The sequence below is a fragment of the Choristoneura fumiferana genome, chromosome 23 (genome assembly GCF_025370935.1).
Source record: "Choristoneura fumiferana chromosome 23, NRCan_CFum_1, whole genome shotgun sequence".
In the NCBI taxonomy this organism is placed as follows: Eukaryota; Metazoa; Arthropoda; class Insecta; order Lepidoptera; family Tortricidae; genus Choristoneura; species Choristoneura fumiferana.
This window is the reverse complement of record NC_133494.1, coordinates 8,694,922-8,710,900: the sequence shown is the minus strand read 5'-3', so window position 1 is coordinate 8,710,900 and position 15,979 is coordinate 8,694,922. Positions and strand designations below refer to the sequence as shown.

The following is a 15,979-nucleotide window of genomic DNA, read 5'->3' as shown; positions in this document are numbered from 1 at the left end:
ATTTTAATTTAATAATATTAACATTAATATTGCTTTTGTATTTAGAAACACGTCATAATCGGTTCATCCGTTTGGAAGCAACGATGCCATAGACGGAAATAGAGAAATTCACAGAAATGCGTTAATCTTCTAACACCCCTGTTTTATTTCGGGCGTTTAAAAGAGAAGTCTCAGTAAAAAGAGGAGAAAATAGTAAATTAAAGAGTTAAAAACTCAATTTAATTGTATTCCCATATTGATACATCAGAAATCCATACTAATATTACAAATGCGAAAGAGTGTGCTTTTGTATGTTTGTCCGTGTTTCACGTCGAAACGGGAGACGGATCGACGTGATTTTTGACATAGACAGTTCGGCAGCGAGGGAACAGCGCGCGATAACCGAATTCCATGCAGGCGTAGCCGCGGGCAAAAGCTAGTAAGTTAATACAATGATAATGGTGCTGCGAACTTTCTTGAAAATAAGATAGAAAAGTTGCGAAGAAGCAAAAACACAGGTGAGGAAGATAGAATAAAAGAAGTAACATGTGCAAAAAAAAGCAATGTACCAACAATATACCAACCTACGTGTAGCTATATATTATGAAAAATTTAATTATTATTAGCCCGAAAAATCTATTAACTAATTACTATTTTATAGTTTTAGAGTAGGAAACGGACGAAATGTAAACTAAAAAAAAAATAATTACAAAAAGTCTGCCCATGTTAAAAATATGTCAGCCATGAACTATTTAAGTGGCGCCCTCATTTATTTTAATTTCTTTATTATCGCACCTACTTAACCTGTCCCCAAAGAGTATTAGTAGCTATCCTGTCCCGTTAATTCAAAAACGCTTGGTACGACTTATCTTTTCAATTAATTCATGAAAGTATAGCTCCATGGATACTATCGATGATTCTGCCAATGTCGAGGTTGGAAAAGATACATGCATTAGCTTTTATTAACTAGCTACCTAGCCGTTACTCGCGACTACATCCGCGCAAAACTATCCTACGTTCTTCGGGACTCAACTATCTGTAGGTATATCGAATTTCATCTAAATCGGTTCAGTGGTTTACACATGATGAAGTAACAAACAAACAAAGAGACTTGCAAACTTTCGCATTTACTATATTAGTGGGATTATTTGTTTCTCTGTATCTGTCACGTTGACATTTGGGTTGCACCTACACAGGAAAAATCTAGACACGCAGCAGCCAGTCTAACTAAGTTATAATTTTGTTGAAGTCTGTAGCTTTTTATGAATAAGGTTTTCTGTTAAAATTCTGACAAATGCAACCCAAAACAGAGTGTTGATAATGTCTATCTTAAATAATTCCAAGGCCGAACTTTGTTCGTCCTCTGCTAATTAGGTAGGTAGATTTGCATGTTACTATAACTGTCGACCTTTTGATAGCGTTAATCTTTTGTAGTTTGAGTGTATTGTTATTATTTTTACTAACCATAAGTATGATTAATTGTACTATTTCAGTATACTTCGTTTTTTTCCATTAGAAAAAAGGTAAACCACCTTGATTAGTCTTTTATATTAAAAATGTTTTTTTTTTTTCAAAACAGTAACTATTATTTATGATACCAAAAGCATATAAATGATCATTATGTCCCTGCTAATTGTTACTATATGCTGTGACTTATTTTTCAAAAGTGTTTTTCAATAAAAAGATACGTCTAGATCCCTTAAATACCATCAGCCAAATATATAGTCTGCCACCCTAAAGTTGATAATCGTTTGCATGTCTTACATAATACAATAATGTCAATAGACGTGTCTGTCAACTTGAAAGTTTGACTTTAGCGACATATTCATTTGATAGGAACTTGTTTAAAAATTGATAGACCACTTATTTTGCTGACGGTACCTTCTTTCTAATGCTAAAGAAACCAAAATATGCTTAATCTTGTTGTGTTTGCTATTCACAATTTCTTGCACAGTTTCAAACGGAAATTTATTAAGTATGCGAGGCAGAGTGGACATCACAGCAGCAGGTGGAGTGGAGTGTCATTATGGTTGCTTAGTCTCGCGTTAAGGAAAAGGAAAAAACGACGTTCTGTTCAAATTTACAATATTACTTTTTAAAAAGATAAGCTCAATACGACTAATGGACATCTGTTCATTCAAATAGCAAAGAAAATAGTTACGCGGTCTTTTCTTTTTTTTTGTAATATTTAGCCTACAGTTTCAAAATTGTAAACTATTTCAAAACTAATTGTACTATGCATAGGTAATAAAATTAATTTATCCTTATTTATATAATTGAATAGATTCATATTCGTCATCATTAAATGTGTTTCACGATATTAAATCGTGTTTTTTTAAATATTTTTGCACTGAAAATGGCGATAAGCCTCCATTCACAAACACCATGATTGGCTGTTTAGGGGTTTCCAACGTTAATACAAAAAAATACTTCACTAGAGATTAATGAGGAGCTTTAGTCCTGATATGCAGACGCAGAGACTAAAGTTACATTTTAGGAGCATAAGAAGTGAAAAAAGTATTTAGTCAAAGTTTTTAAGACTCTAAAAAGGGAGATATTGTAAAAATTTCTAGAATAAATGTTAAAAATACTCTTTAATGCAAATACACACACACGAGGACAGGACAGTAGACAACACAGCACTGCTACTTTTTGAACGCACACGCCGAAAACAAAACAGAAAGTATGTGTTCAAACAGTAGCAGTACTGTCTGTCTACAGTTCTGCCTCATTCCGTATTCAAGTCAGTCATCAAGTAAATAAATCCTCAGACGTAGCCAAAGCGCTCTTTATCGTATATTTGAAAGAAAAAATTAAATTGATTTATGTAGTTTTATGGAGGTCAAGAAGGGAGGCCTTTGCCCAGTAGTGGGACACACATATAGGCTAATAAAAAAAACTGTAGTTTTGGAAAATAAAAAAGTGGAACTACGGAAGTCTGTTTCCGTCTGTTATTTTGCAGGTATGTTCAGTCCGGGCTACAGGGATAACCCTTTCATGTTCATTTCGGGGGAAGGTAACAGCAACAAAACACAAATGCCTTTTTTTCTAGCGGCTCGCTGACTGTACCTGTTTTTTCTTACAATGTTGCATCAACGTTTTATGGTTTTAACTCTGCCATTTTCGTACAGTCATCATCATCAGTCAAAGGCCTCCCTTAAAACGCCACAATGAAAGATAGCTCGCCACTTAAAGCAGCTGCCCGCAACTCTCGCAATGTCGTCAATATGGTATATTGACGTAAACATTAACTTACATTAATATTTTTACTATATTTTTGATTACTAAGTTAGCTGGCAGTGTAACATCCGTGAATCCCTGATTAAAAAATGTTGACCGTAAGATGTTTTGGGTGTGTCGTGTACGACCTTGCTCTATTTGTGTGCATAATGTAAGCAATTCAGTGAAACACTGACCTCTTTGAGTACATTGCAATATAATGTTATATTGCATCATCCATTAATCTTTAAATATTACCTATTTGCAAACGTTGAAAATAGTCAGTCTATCTACGAGTATACACAGCTAAGCGGATGCCCTGTTCATGCTTACTCAAAAGTAGACCAAAAAAACTGAGTGTGATTTATTACTGGAATGTAGTTCTATTGAAAGCGCATAATTATTATTATGTCAAAGATTTGTTGAGTATCCCGTGTACTGTGCAGTAACTAGTATAATAATAGGTTAGTGTTCGCATTTATATTGGATTGCAGTGTTTGTCAAAATAGCTACATCTCATTTTGCACAAACCCAAGAATTGCCAACAATGCATTATGAGCACCTGAAATGTAACGCCTGCGCCTGATTCAATAAATTATTAAAATAGGTACTACATACTTAATTTATCACTATCAGAAAAGCGTAAAGTACGATCAATTGTGTCTATTTTCACTCAACTTGGCGTGACCACTACACCTCCATTCCTGAAATAAGTCCTCCATCCACTTAAAGGTCCACTGTTAGGGATCTTTAAAATTATAAGGTTCGACTTTGTTCATATTGGCTTGACAGTTGTCAAAATGTGTTGTTAACTCAATGAGCCTACAAATCGGTTTGGAACTGAACTTGGATAAAACCGAGATAATGATGAATGTAGATGGAAGCAATATCAATGTCACCATCGACCAAACCACCATGAACAAGTAGATAAATACGTACATTATACCCCTAGGTATACTCCTAGGTATAATGTACGTATTTCTAATCTCTTGCTCTAGCAAGAGATCGGAATGGGCAAAGTCAAAGTCAAATTCAAAATATCTTTCCTAGCAATTTTCCCATCTCACCCCATTGCTATCCCTTCTTACCCCAACTACGGGGTGATATGGGAATGCCTACTATTATGTGTTTATCGTTGAAACTATGAAATGAAACAACAAATTATCAATGACAAACTAAAATTCATACATCTGGAACACTTTTTTTGGACATAAATCAATGTGCCACATATAAAAATAAACTTTTATGTAGGTTTGAACTTCGATTTCGTCCCTACTCACCCCGTTTTACGGTACTTACTTTTGTAAATAATCGTGTCTGTATATATATTTTTCATAATAAACAAATAATATAATTGAGTCACTTTAAATCTTTTTAGAGCAAGTTACTTTTTTAGGGTTCCGTACCGAAAGGGTGCCAACGGGCTCCTATTGTTCTATCTCTTGAGCCGTATACTAGACACTTGAAATTTTCACAGATGATGTATTTCTGTTGCCGCTATAACAAAAAATACTAAAAACAGAATAAATTAAATATTTAAGGGGGTTCCCATACACGTGATTTGTCCATAATATGTTATTTTTGCCATTTTTTGCTAGATATTAATACCGGCAACATGTATCCGCTTCAAATATTCACAGAATATTTAGTTATATTTACAATTTAAAAATAAATAATTAAAATAAAATAAAACAAATATTTAAGGGGAGTTTCCATAGAATAAACGTGATTGTTTTGCCGTTTTTTGCTAATGTTTAATGTTGTATAGATAATGGTTGTTATCATTATTGTTTCGTCCAATTATCTACACATATTTGTTTGAATAAAGAAAGAATAACTAAGTCATTAAAACCAACAATCAAAATCAAAACTTTTATTCTGTAAGTAACCATGATTATTACCTACTCCATGAAGTATAGAAAGTTTGTTTTATGTATGGTCGCATGCTTTTCGAGATAACCTTTAAAAACGGTGCGAATACGATAAAACACGACGTGAGGTAATATGAGACAGTAATTAGGTAGAAATATATTATATTACTAGGGGCTCTTCTTCTGTAATCAGTAGCTCGCGAGTTTTTCGAAATGACTGAAAAATGAATCTATAAAAATATATTTAAATGATGGCCGATGGGGTCAAAAGGTTCTCGAATGGCGTCCGCGGACCGGGAGACGAGCTGTCGGTAGGCCTCCAACAAGATGGAGCGACGACCTGGTTAAAATCGCGGGATCGCGGTGGATGCGAAAAGCACAAGACCGGTCTGAGTGGAGAGCCTTGGGGGAGGCCTATGTCCAGCAGTGGACGTCTTTCAGCTGACATGATGATATTTAAATTAAAACGTATCGCCGAAATGTATGTACACGTAAAACTTCCAACCAACGGCACGTTCGTTATTTTTAGGACAAGGTCGAACAAAATAAAAAATAAAAAACTGGAACGGGGGCGAAAACGCGGGCAACAGCTTGTTTCATATAATTGTCGAAATAGAATCGGTTGAGGAATTCTAAGAGAACAGACAGCCGGACAGACATACTAAAGCATTATTGTTCAAACTGTAACGGAGACGCTTCGCTCAAAAAAAAATCTTCGAAGTCAGTATCGTATGCAGTATCTTATCCATTCCAGAACATCGAGACGAAACCAAGACGAAACCCTTTGCCGGAATAATGTAAAACTTCATAGGAATCAGACTCTAATAAAGAATGATTTGATTCTAACAGATGTTTGGCAAAATTTGATCTGTCTGCATATCAAAACAAAATCAAAATGCTTTATTTTCAATAACAATTTGAGCATAACATTGTTTAATGGCTGGTGCCTCCTTTTGAGCTTGATAAAGCCTGTGTCAGGAGGCACCGCTCCTCCTTAGTTATACGAGTAGTCTGCATCTACAGTCAGCATCAAAAGCAGCTGAGTTATAGGAATGAGCATCCAGACAGATCAAATTTTGCCAAACGTCTATTAGAATCAAATCATTCTTTATTAGACTCGGATTCTTATGAAGTGTTACATTATTGCGGCAAAGGGTTTCGTCTCGATGTTCTGGAATGCATGGAAATAATTACCCCCTTATTCATAAACGACAATCAAACCTATTTTAGTTAAAATGCCGCTAAAATTCGTTTGTCCTTATCTGTCACTTCAACATTTGTATTTGTTAGGAAGGGACAAAGCATTTGTTAGTTAACATAGGCTTGTTAAGTTTTATGAATAAGGGGGTTAGGTACAACAGTGTATGGGGTCTATTATTAATGAACAGGTAAATTTAGTATCATCTCCCTTGCTACGGCTTGGGTCTAATTTCAGCAATAACAGTTAATAAAACACGCCTTATCAGTAAATAAATAAAAATTCAAGGTAGTTTTATATGACGATTTAAATTTATTTATATTTTGGGGGTAGTTTTGTTTTGTTTGCGAAAAATATAGGGGGTACCTAGTCAAGTTGGGTCGTGGCCTACTCGACCTGTCGAGATGAGCTGCGTAGTTGTTCCAACGTCGAGGATCCGAGGTTGTTACTTAATTGAAATTGCGACTTTGGGTTAAGACTTATATTCACTTTGAAGTACAACTGCACGGAGAGAGGAGGTGCTCCAGAATGATCTTTAGGAGACGCAGCTCCCGTTTATATACGCTTCTGATGCATCTTAGTCACCCCTCTAATGTCATCGTAAAATAATGAAGTTATTGCCGTTACGTGTTTCTTGTGATTAGTCAAATGAGGTGTAACTAATTATGCGATAGGAAACACTGTTGCACAAGGTTATGGAATTACAATGTAAAGATGGTTAGGGTTCCTTAACTACCTACTTAGGGAGTTACAGTGACAAATGAAAACTTTTAATGTGGTTTGTTATCTGGTAGCATGGTGTACGGTTGTGTTGCTCTGTAGATGAGCTCTGGTTGAGTTCGAAACGCGTCAGTGTAGTGTGGTGGTGGTGATAGATGGGTTTGTGTGATTTGTGTGTGTTCTTACAGTGTGGAGGTGGAGGAACGAAATGAACACGCATATCTTGCATAAGCTTAGCTATCATACGTCATGATCGTAGAACAAAGACGGATGTGATATTTGCCAACTTTACAGTACAGCAGTTTCAATCTTGAAAATTGGTATTCATACTATAACTTTTAAACGGTTATGCATTTTTCTTTGAAACTTGGCAATATGGTTTTGACAAGGGTTCTTTATAACGTGTGCTATAGTTTTTATTTTTGTTTTACTCAGATTTCGTAAAAAGTCATTTACGCCTATGTTCGAGGGATGTATTAAAGGCGGATGTCAAAATCCGCCATTATTTAACGGATAAACTTACTCTAATATGCGACGTATCACATTTTCCGCCTATGTCTTAGGGAATATAACGCTGATATTTTTGTCGTATTTGAAATTTAAATAAAACACAGAAATATATTGCAATTTTAGTAATCGAAAATGACATATTTATACAATTTTGAAACAAAACTCAACAGTTTCTGGCTATCAACTACAAAATAAAAACATAAAGACCTATAAAAATAAAACATTCACATAAAAGACAAAGTACCTACGTTTTGAAATAGGTAAACTTCCATTAACATTAATGAGATCACATAAAGCATAATCAGAAAAATATCTTTGTAGGTTTTACCTACTAATAATAAAATAACTCAAAAGTCTTAGGAACATTTTTGTCTTAGAACTATATTCAATGACAAACGAAATTAGCATTAACTTTAATCAAAATCAAAGTTAATGACTTATGAGATCATTACGTTTCAAAACTATCCTAATATACATTGCACTTACTTAATTGCATTTATACGTACTGAAATCATTGTGTAGAATCATCATTCATCATCTTTTTTTTTTTTTTTTTTTTTTTTTTTTTTATATGAAAGGAAGGCAAACGAGCACTTGAAACGGCACGTCCATGCAGCAAAGAATTGAAAAAAGAATGATATTTACTTGGTATTATTCCTGATTTACAAAGGCTAATAAGATCTTTGAATTTGTCATCAGAAATAGGAATAGGTGATGAGTATGCATTTTTGAGCACTTCAGGCACACCACCACGGCCTCTTGTTTCCTTGCGAAGAACTAAAGTTTGGTAATCTTCTTCGAAGTTGTATTTGTACCGCATTAAGTTTGACTGTCCTCTTTCTATGTTAATCTCTTTAATTTTAGTCTACGTCATCTTTTTATTGCACGTATTTTTTGTCCAGTTCTTGTTTTTTATTAGCTGTTTAAAATCAAATATCATGTCTTGCTTAACATCAATAAAAAAAAGGTTTATCGCTTGTCTTAGCCCATCTTATTAATAACTTCCATTATTCCGGCGTATATATTAATTTATTTTCACCAGCTCTTTCTATCACTGAATGCACAGAATCACCCTCGTTTTGGGTATGACCTTTTTCCAAGAAACGATGAGTGATTGTGACTCCGAATTCTATACTGGCATGAGCAAACATCGCAAAAAGAAATCGGTTCTTGTTTTGGCCTGCACAATTGTCAGACCAAAACCTAAATTCACGTGTATTTGAGCATTCAGCAAACTTTTTGATAAAATCGTATAGACAACTTGACACCTCGTTTGCACCCCGCTTTGCAATACTCTCTTCCCAGACATAGCAATGGCCTTCTTTGGAAGACAGGTCATAAACAGTAAAGTGATAACAAGATAGCTTACGTTTATAATATAAACAACTCATTTGACCATGTGGGCATGTTAAGACTTTTTGGAAATCAAAAGTAGCACAAATTATAGTTCCATCGGAAGAAATTGCATCCTCTTTATCCTTTTTCTTTAATTGTCTAGCAATGTTTTTATTCTTTTGATGTACAGCGTAGTCGTTTTTTTCTTCCTCGGAAGGGTTCTCGATATTGCTAAATACATGAAATTGATCACATGAAATGATAAATTGAAATGTTTATTGACTATATCTCTATATTGTCGAAGAGTTTACGCATTGTTTGAGTATTTGTCTAAATCAGGCCACTCTTTGTATAAAACAAACATACGAGCAATGCTAAGACTACCGTCTAAATAAAGTCTTTTTGACGATTTTTTAGTGTAATGTGACTCAATCGGTGCAAAAGAATTAACATGGGCTGACACAGATTTTATCATTTCATCGTCAACAACTTTGACGTGATTAGCATGACGGCCCCTCATATCTTTTTCAACGTCTGTGCTACCATCGTACTTTGCCCAAGCAGTTCTCGTCAATCGTTCACTGATACCAAGGGTATGTAAAAACATGATTTTACATACATTTATTCTGACGTTGGTGAGATTTTGATCCGTAGTGTCAATGGGTAAAAAATACTTGTAAGTGAACTGTCTGTTATGTTTTAGTTCTCTCTGAAATGTCCGACTTTTGTTTTGCTTTTTAGTGTAATTAGCCACATACAACCATTGTTTTGTCCTGTCACCAAGTTCCCAAAATCTTTTAAAAATATTTTGTCGTTCTGCTTCTGCGACCTTTGTTGCACATTTCATTTTACAGTTACACACTGGACCCATCATCTTTTCTTCAACAGTTTTACCTCTTTTTGAACAGTAACTTTTACCGAGGTTTTTAAGTTTTTTCCTCATATTAGCTCGTCTTGTTTTCGAGGACGCTTTTTACCCCTATTCCTGATCAATACTGCAGGAGCTGGTGATGGCTGAGCGGAACTCATATCCACAGATTCCACAGATGGACACGTGAAATAATCACGATCATGTTGACAGCAAAAATTATCATTACATTTGCTGTGTTTGTTCAATGGGGACGGTACAGGAGTATTATCATCAGCTGATCGATCAAGCGTCACAGGACTTTGAACACGAGACAATATTTGTGAATAATTAGTGGAAGGTATAAATGGCACGTAAGGGTTTATATTAAGCTGTAAACTAGCTGGCGGTGAGGAACTAACTACATTAAGTGCAGTAGTGCTATCAGCACTAGCAGATAGCAGCAGGAGTGAATGGCAGGGGAGAAATTAAATCTTGGTGTATACTAACTGAGGGCGGGCAACTTAATACATTAACCGGGGACATAGTTTCTGTAGGCATGTACGCATCTTTATTAAGGACATCAGATGAAGCCGTAGTGGCGGTTTTTATTGTGTCTTCCTTGTTCAGTTGGCACTTTTCTATTGTTGAATGAAGCTCTTTGTAATTGTTAACATCAGAGAAAACTTCATCCCATACGTCACGCATTTCTTCATAGACATTTACAGCACCTTGCGGCAAAGGTGAAGAAGGATATCCGTCTGAAAAAAAGTTAGCGTTAATGTGGCGTTGTTAGTTTAATTCTGTAGTAGTTGTAGTAAGCACTAAAGTAGTTGTACTTAGTTGAAGTAAGTACTAAAACAATACAAAGGCGAACCTTAACTCTTTAAAATAAAAAGCAAGTTATTGAAAAGAAAGGTAAGTTTTTTTTATTTCTCGTGACAAGTCCGTTTTTGATTTAGTACGAAACCCTAAACAATTAACTTAATAATACATAAAATCCATTAACATTGAATCGAACAACGACGGAAATAAAAACACGTCCGATCGATAACGACGGTTTTGCATATCCGACTGCTGTTTATCCGATGAACGCTGTAGGTATATAACATACGTCAACAATACCTCCCCAAGACACAGTCGTATTTTTTCATCCGTCACAAAAATAAAACTATTACGGGGTGAAATATTTTGAACCAAGCATTAATAAATATTATTTAAAATAACCGCTAAACAAAAAAAGAGTCATCACTATCTTACAATTTTCAACTGCGTGGAACAAAGGCGGATTTAACTTTTCGTCGTTTTTAGTTACGTAAAGCTATAAAAGGTAATTTCACGACAAACTTTTAACTTTTCTACTAAATAAAAATAATCAAACTTACCCGTAGTATCCGATGGGCACTCATCCTCAGAAGCACCACTTTTATTTATATTAAAGTTATTGTTTTCCTTGTCATGTTCCGCTGTGTGAAGATTGCTATTTTTCACTAATTCAATCATTTTTCTTGACCTACTAGAAGCCATTTTAGGTTTTATTGAACAAAACACTATTATAAAAAGAAACACTCATATAAACTTGTCATAAATACCGACATTTCTTTTACAAAAGCATTAAATATCATTACGCGCTCAAAGTGATGTGACCTTGCTTAGAACAAGGACGAAACTGCGAGTACAGAGGAGAGGGGGCGGCGGTAGGAACATGCATGGTACAACGACGGGATTTCAAACGCGTCTATGTTCTAAGACCAAAAAACAAATCCGTCGGTATTCAAACTCGATAATTTTATAAATAGCTAAAAAATAAAGAAAATAAAAAGTAAGCTTATAAATTACAACGTTTTAGGAAAGATTTTGAAAAAAAACTATTTTTGAAAAATTGTTGGAACCGTCGTTGTTCTACGATCATGACGAAAGGTCGCGGGTGAGCAGAGGAATTCTTTTAGTTCATTGGCAAATTTAGTTAATGAATATTTGAAATCGCAAAATTATGCCGAGTAAATAGGATTCCTTGCCAAAGATCGATGGATGTACTCGTAGGCAGACCTACTAGACGGAAAGACGCTTTAAGGAGTTAGTTATCAAAATTATTGTTAACATTATCTTAAGTTGTTGGAGTATTTACCTACTTAACGTTATTAAAAGTAAAACGTCGTTTTGTCTAAGCTTATGGCTAAGTTGTTGTTGATTTAATCTGTCATCTCCCAGGATAACAGGATCAAAGGAATTTGTGCCCAAATTCCTTTGATCCTGTTATCCTGGGAGATGACAGATTATGCTAGTAGACATTATCAAGTTTTCAACCATAAAAGAAGTATTAACTATCGGTTTTTCTCTTAACTAATTATTTTATTATTCCAAGGAAAATCAGCATTTATTCGAAATGTAAGAAGCGTTTCCGTATTTAAGTCTTCTGCCGGCAGTTTGTTATTTTTATTTAAATTAGTAATATGATAGTTTTCGATTTCCTTGTCCTTTATTGTGACACCCGCTTTTACTTAACTAATGTCTTTCCTTTTCTGGTGCACACTGAAGTCATGCATAGTACCTATCTCACACGCTAAAATGTTTTTTTTCCTGAAAAATAGTAGACTTGATACTATCAATCAGCAACTAGAATTTTGAAAATTAAGTTGATAGTCCTTAATTTTCAAAACTCTGCATTTATAAATTTTCCTATAAAATATGCTTCATGAGCATAAGTAAATGGGCAAGTTATACAAATTCTCTTAAATTTAAAAAGTTTATAGGATATTTTCTTTTTTATTAGATAGTAGAAAAACTATGATTGTTTTTTTTAGAGTCTTTTTGTATTTTTATTTCAAATCCAAATTTGTTACTTTTACGGGTATCCGTGAAACCATATCGAAAATACAAACTGTGACACGGATGCACAGAAAAACCAGAAAAAGAGACCAGCACTGGGAATCGAACCCAGGTCCTCAGCAATCCGTGCTATAACCCCTACACCACTGCTGGACAGGAATCTAGACACGAATTTTTCCTATGCATACATATCTCAGGTTGCTTATTTCTACTATGCTACTTAAGCAGCAGCACTAGCGACATCTATGTTTCGTCGAGAGACGTCACATTCTTTCGGAACTAACCGCTCACCCAGACAAGAGATGTCGCTACTAAGCAATCAAATTATGATTGTTTTTTTGGAGTATTTTTGTATTTGTTATTTCAACTCCAAATTTGAACTTGAACTTGAAGCCGTGGTGGCCTAGTGGTTTGACCTATCGCCTCTCAAGCAGAGGCGCACCTCTGAGTTTTGCGAAATTCATGTGCGGAATTACATTTGATATTTACCACGAGCTTTGCGGTGAAGGAAAACATCGTGAGGAAACCTGCACAAACCTGCGAAGCAATTCAATGGTGCGTGTGAAGTTCCCAATCCGCACTGGGCCCGCGTGGGAACTATGGCCCAAGCCCTCTTGTTCTGAGAGGAGGCCTGTGCCCAGCAGTGGGACGTATATAGGCTGGGATGGATGCTAATTTTAGTTAAAACGAAATAAATGTTACCTTCCTAGGTACATATTGAAATGAAATTGCTCAATTACCTTTGTCAGTAGTAGCATGTAGTAGGTAGATAAAGTATTGTAGCTGATTAACAACAGAGTCAAAAAGAATCGTGAGATTATTTCACCTATCACTTTCGGTCATGGGTTATCGTTGACCAGCCACTGAAAACAGCGCTGACGTGACCAAACAATTGTTTTTTTTTATATTCTTTTCACCCACGAAGCTGATAAGAAGAACAATATAAGCCATAGGAAGCTAAGATCGGGCACAGTGAAGGTTCTGTCGTAGAACAATGAAGACTGTGGTATTCCTCGCTGCCCTGGTGGCTCTGGCCGTCGCCGGAACCGTCCCGCCTCAACACACTTATAAGACCAAGGATGGTAAGAATTAATCATTAAGCTTTCTCAACCAGTTTATGTTAACACTAACTCAATCAGAATTCTTATTTAAAAACAGTTTGTAACCAGCAGTTTGTCGCCGTTTCTTTTGCTCGTACCGTATTTGTACCGACTGAGCTTGGCTCGAAGTTTTTTGTTAAATCGCATTTTTTCAAGAAATCATTTAAGCCTTAAAAGTAAAACTTAAACTAAATATTATATTAAGTTTATACATTAACTCGAAATTCTCAAATTAATTTTAAATGTTTTCTCAAACATGTAAAGAAATGTTTATGTTGTGTTCCTTTAAATAGGCTTCAAAGTGTGCCATTGCACGCCTAGGCTCGCAAGACGACAGTTTTTTGTTTCAATGCAAAACGTCTTTTTTTTTAAGAATACGATGTATCATGCAAAGTAAAATATCACGATAAAGGCAATTATACACGACCTGAAATGAAGAAACCGAATTTCTTCGGTTTATTTTAGTTACTGAGTAAATTCAGAGGACTATGTTATTCTATATAATCATCATCCCAAATACGTCCACTGCTGGGCACAGGCCTCCTGTTGTACGTGCAAACTTAAACCATTGAATTTTCGCATAATACCGCAGCTGTAAATGTTGCTTAATTAAATGGGCATCATCTCGAACAGTAAAGACAAAACAAAACTGCAAAAAAAAAAGTTTTGTCGGGAAAATTTACAAGTGTCATTGTCTTTTTTTTTGATTGACTGGACTTGGGCTTTAAATGTTGCCCTTAGCCATTTTGCAAGTAAGTGTCATTATCATTTCAAACATTTTGTTTGTTTCTTCCATCTACCTACTATTTTTCTCGCTATCGTGAAGTGAAAATTGTGTTTTTCGCTCGGCTGTAAAGTTGTTTAGCATCTTGTGCCTTTGGAACCCTCGACTACGCTCAAGATTTCTCTTTTGAACCACCTTTGCTCGTGGTTCAATCCTAGGATCCTTCGCTTGCTCGGGTTTCAATATAAGCACTCGCGCCAAACAATAATTTTCCGCCCTTGCATAACAAATAACTATTTTTATGACAATAATAGTCACTCCATCATGCTCATGCTGCAAGTTATTTATTATACTTGTGCTTAAAAACCATCGCCATTGCGTGCGACAGTTTTTGATTATTATTTTCAAATTCAATTAACTATGAAGTACAACAGAAATTACAGCAGACAAATAATGCATTTTTAAACAACAAAACTTCAGAAATTCCATCAAAAATTGGTACTTAATCATATTAAGCAATGATATTAAGCAAATATTAAACATAAAATCCAGTATTATCATTGGAAGCCGTGCATTTTGAAACACTGTATTTTTATCGTTACCATAAATTTCACAAATCTTAGGCCTACTTTGTACCTTTGGCTTGAGAATACTGAATTTCCACAAATTAATATTAATATTTCAGAATTGATTTGTTTTGTCTTTTCAGTTAACGCCGACTATGTCAAGGTCCAAAAGCAACTCATAGCTCTCTTAGAGACCGTTGGTCAAGTCAGGAAAGATGAAGACTGGTACAAATTGGGACTTGAATTCGATGTCGAAGCTAATAAGGAAAACTACTCCGTAAGTTAAACGAAGATGTCCTCAAAAAACATAATTTCTTGAATTTGAAAACGATTATTCTTCTTTACTTAAATACTTTTCTTTTTTTTGCTGGCGTTTAAGTGAATATTTATTTATTTAACGAAAGCATATTTATTCCCAATCGGAAATAGCCTTATAGTCAAAATGCGTATTTCATCCTTAAAAAGAAGTGAAAATAAATGATTATGTAAATATTTCAGAACAAAAAGGCATTCGAAGAATTCATGCTGTACTACAAGAGTGGATTCCTCCCTAAGCACAAGACCTTCTCCATCTTTTATGACCGTATGAGGGAAGAAGCTATCGTGCTCGCTAAACTGTTTTACTACGCCAAAGATTACGAGACCTTCTACAGCACTGCTGCTTGGGCGCGCGTCCACCTTAACGATGGTCTTTTCCTGTACTCATACTACTTCGCCATTTACCAACGCCAGGATACTCGGAACTTTGTTCTCCCCGCACCTTACGAGATGTATCCTCAGTACTTTGCTAGCACTGATGCTTTTCTTAAGGCCTACCGCATTAAAATGCAACAAGGTATAGTAGACCCTGTCTTGGCTGCTGAAAATGGTATTGCCAAGGAAAGTGACTACTATGTGATCTACTCCAACTACTCAAGCCCGTGGTTTACTGGCAGCGAGGAACAGAAGATCTCTTACTTCACTGAAGACATTGGCATGAACTCTTACTACTATTACCTGAATGTTATCTATCCCTTCTGGATGAAGGCTTCTCTTTCGAACCAATCGAAGAAATGCGCGGTGGAGTGTTCTATTTCCTCTA

The 15,979-nt window shown here is 35.4% G+C and overlaps 2 protein-coding genes across 2 annotated transcripts; one reads left to right on the top strand and one right to left on the bottom strand.

Moving 5' to 3' along the window:
• Positions 1–10,104: 10,104 nt before the first annotated feature.
• LOC141440950 (uncharacterized) lies at positions 10,105–11,357 on the bottom strand. The gene is made up of 2 exons (XM_074105544.1): positions 11,065–11,357; positions 10,105–10,440 (listed from the first exon to the last, which is right to left on the bottom strand). The coding sequence occupies exons 1-2, from the start codon at positions 11,204–11,206 to the stop codon at positions 10,130–10,132; spliced, it is 453 nt and encodes a 150-aa protein (XP_073961645.1). The 5' UTR covers positions 11,207–11,357; the 3' UTR covers positions 10,105–10,129.
• Positions 11,358–13,472: 2,115 nt separating this feature from the next.
• LOC141440949 (arylphorin subunit beta-like) lies at positions 13,473–15,969 on the top strand (the record flags this gene model as incomplete). Its single annotated transcript, XM_074105543.1, has 3 exons — positions 13,473–13,590; positions 15,042–15,175; positions 15,397–15,969. Coding segments are annotated over exons 1-3 (795 nt in total), but the record flags the coding sequence as incomplete, so codon positions are not given.
• Between the last annotated feature and the right edge of the window lie 10 nt (positions 15,970–15,979).

Coding starts and splice junctions, on each gene's coding strand:
- LOC141440950 (XM_074105544.1), bottom strand. CDS start 11,206: ATGGCTTCTAGTAGGTCAAGAAAAATGATTGAATTAGTGAAAAATAGC. Junction 10,441..11,064: donor GTGCCCATCGGATACTACGG/GTAAGTTTGATT, acceptor ACTTTTTTTCAG/ACGGATATCCTTCTTCACCT.